The 3,260-nt window shown below is 35.5% G+C and overlaps 1 protein-coding gene across 1 annotated transcript; it reads left to right on the top strand.

The window, feature by feature from the left end:
* The first annotated feature begins 1,240 nt into the window (after positions 1 to 1,240).
* Positions 1,241 to 2,949, top strand: LOC132612820 (uncharacterized). The gene is made up of 4 exons (XM_060326904.1): positions 1,241 to 1,513; positions 2,009 to 2,287; positions 2,356 to 2,467; positions 2,609 to 2,949. Exons 1-4 carry the CDS (start codon positions 1,241 to 1,243, stop codon positions 2,947 to 2,949), a joined length of 1,005 nt encoding a protein of 334 aa, XP_060182887.1.
* Positions 2,950 to 3,260: the final 311 nt, after the last annotated feature.

Below are 3,260 nucleotides of genomic sequence, written 5' to 3'. Positions count from 1 at the left end.
AGAACGACAGGGCAAGGTAGAGCTACTAGTATGTACAAGGTTTCGGTTAGTGTCTCTTACTTCCTACACGGAGATAGCTCACGTAGGCGTAGAGACATTGGACTGAATGATGTCCATATGGAAGCTTGAAATTCATCTCAAGGTGGAGATTGTGAAGATATTCAAGCCAATTCCTACACAAAAGCGGAAAGAAATAAAATGAAACTTTTTTCTTTGTTGGTTTTCGAGTGTTATTGGGATTTAGATCCTTTCTAGGAAAAGATTAGACCTAGTAGTATAAATACATGCTAGCTAGGATTTATTCAGTAGAATAGAACATAGAACCTAAGAGTATTCAATCTTGTAACTTACTTTCTCCCTTGATATTAATAAAAGTGTCGATCATTCTCCGTAGACTAGGATCAACAAAGTAGCTTTTGTGGCTATTTCAGAACATTTCATAAATAAAATCAAGATTGATGGTTATAGGAAATTCTTAAGATTTCACCACTGTGTTACCAATCCCGATGGGAAAATTTGGTGCTACTGGAACAACTTTGACCACTATGAGATCTTGGAAAAAAAATGATCAATAAATCACCATCAAACTAAAGGATTCTCCATCAGATTCAGGTACATATGTCACAACTATCTATGCTAAGTGTTCTGCTCTTAACAGAACTGATCTATGGAATAACATTCTAGATGTTAGTAATAATATCAATGGTCCATGGTGCATGGGGGGAGATTTTAATATCATAATGGATCCTAATGAAAAGTTATGAGGGAAAAATCATAGAATTTATAAAAGTATGGATTTCATCACCACTATGGATTCTTGTGGCCTGTCAGATGTTGGTCTTACTAGTCCAAAATTCACTTGGTGTAACAACAGGAGACTCAGTAAAAGGATCTGGAAAAGGCTTGACAGGGTCCTGATAAATAATGATTGGGCTCCAAAATTTCCTAATAATATGGTAAAGCAGCTTGCAAGTACTGGCTCTGATCATAGATCTTTGTTGTTCAAATTTAATGATGTTCGGCATGATAATATCAAATACTTCAAGTTCTTAAAATTTTGGAATGAACAAGATGATTTTCTAGATATTGTTAAGGATTCTTGGAAAGAAGAGGTAAAAGGGAATGCCATGTGGAAACTTCAGACCAAATTGAAGAGGCTGGGCAAAACTCTTAGCCACTAGTCAAAATACAAATTAAAATAGGGGATGTTCATGATCATGTAAAGACTTGGGAGGCTAAAATGGAACTTTTTGAAGATACGGATCTCATCAACGACACTGACCTTACAAGAGAAGATTTAAGTAGAGGTCATGCTGAGTATGTAAAGTGGCTGAATGTGCAGGATTCTCTTTTGAAACAAAAGGCCAAACTCACCTGGTTTAAAGATGGAGATAGAAACTCCAAATACTTCCATAGTGTTCTGAGATATAGCAGAAGGAAATTGGAGATTCAAAGAATCAAAAATCATAGAGGGGTCTGGATTCATAGTAAGGAAAAGGTTGCTAAAGCTGCTGTTAGACATTATGAAAAATAGTTCAATCTCAATTTGAGTCTTCATCAAGGAAATACTATGGATTATATCCCTAAAATCATAACTGATGAAGATAATATAATGCTCACAATGATTCCAAACAATGATGAAATTAAAGCAGCAATCTTTGGCATGAATCAGGAAAGCTGTGTAGGGACAGATGGTTTCAATGAGATGTTTTTCTAGAAATGATGGTATATTATTGAAGTTGATGTTGTGAATTTTACACAAGAATTTTTCATGGGAAAAGATCTTACCAAATAATATACTCATACTTGCCTGACCTTAATTCCCAAAGTTGATTCTCTATCAAGCTTCACTAAACTCAGACCAATCAGCCTTAGCAACTACTCTAACAAAATCTTATTCAAGATCCTTGCAAATAGACTTAACCCCCTACTTCCTAGTATTATCACTGAGAATCAGAGTGGATTTATTTCTGGAAGACTCATAACTAATAATGTAATATTGACTCAGGAGATTATCCATCACATCTTTAAAGAAAAGAAATGTGGAAATATAGTTCTTAAGCTGGACATGGCAAAAGCCTATGACGGGCTTTCATGGTCATTTTTGTATCAGGTCTTGCTTAAGTTTGGTTTCAACCAGAACTGGATTGATCTTATTCAAAGAAGCATCTCCAATGTATGGTACTCCATTATCTTAAATGGTACCAGACATGGTTTTTTCAGATCATCTCAAGGTTTAAAACAAGGAGAACCTATTTCTCCATCTCTGTTTGTTATAGCTGCTGAAGTTTTATCAAGATCTCTTAATAGTCTACTTGATAACCAGAATTTCATTTCTCTTTCTATGAATATCAGAGTCAAATCACACATCTGGCCTATGCTGACGATATAGTCATATTTAGCAACAGTAACACCAAGTCTGTCAAACTTATCATGAAACAAATCAAGAATTATGAAAGAGCTTCTGGTTAGTTGGTTAATGTTGATAAAAGTTGCTTTCTAACAAGTCCCAAGACTTGTGCATATAGAATCAACAGGCTGAGAAGATGTACAGGTTACATGAATAAGGAATTCCCCTTTACTCACTTGGGATGCCCAATTTATACAGGCCCTAAGAAGATCTGTTATTTTGATAATATGGTCTCAAAGATCATCAAAAGAGTCAATGGATGTCAAGGTAATCAATTATCTCATGGCGAGAGACAAGTTCTGATAAAAAATGCTCTACAAGCACTTTCCACTTATATTCTCAGTGCCATTGAACCACCAAAAAGGATTTTTAAGCTCATTGAGCAACACATGACTAACTTTTTCTGGGGTGTTGCAAATGGAAAAAATAGATATCATTGGAGTTATTGGAAAAATATTTGCCTCCCAAAAGATGAAGGTGGACTTGGCATTAAAGGGATGCAAGATATTTCAGATACCTTGGCAGTCAAAAGGTGGTAGAGTTTTAGAACTATTAAATCAATTTGGTTTGATTTTCTGAAGGCAAAATATTGTATAAGGAAACATCCAATGGACAAGAAATGGGTCCCTGGAAACTGTCAAGCATGGAAAAATTTGTTGCAAGCTAGAGATAGAGGGGAAAAATGCATTATTTGGAAGATTAATGATGGGGACTGTAATTTTTGGTGGGATAATTGGCTAGGTACGTACTGGCCCTTTATCTCTAATGTTTTCTCAGTACAGAGTTGGGGGTGGCATGAAGATAATGGTCAAAGACTTTCTGATGAACCATAGATGGAATATGATCAAGC

The sequence above is a fragment of the Lycium barbarum genome, chromosome 10, assembly GCF_019175385.1.
Source record: "Lycium barbarum isolate Lr01 chromosome 10, ASM1917538v2, whole genome shotgun sequence".
NCBI classification, from domain to species: domain Eukaryota; kingdom Viridiplantae; phylum Streptophyta; class Magnoliopsida; order Solanales; family Solanaceae; genus Lycium; species Lycium barbarum.
This window is presented reverse-complemented; position numbering and strand designations above follow the sequence as displayed.

Bases quoted from the DNA above. Each gene is read 5' to 3' on its own strand.
- LOC132612820 (XM_060326904.1), top strand. From the start codon at position 1,241: ATGGAACTTTTTGAAGATACGGATCTCATCAACGACACTGACCTTACA. The intron at 1,514-2,008 runs GTTAGACATTAT...ATATTGACTCAG, and splicing joins AAAAGGTTGCTAAAGCTGCT to GAGATTATCCATCACATCTT. The intron at 2,288-2,355 runs GTTTTATCAAGA...TATGAATATCAG, and splicing joins TGTTTGTTATAGCTGCTGAA to AGTCAAATCACACATCTGGC.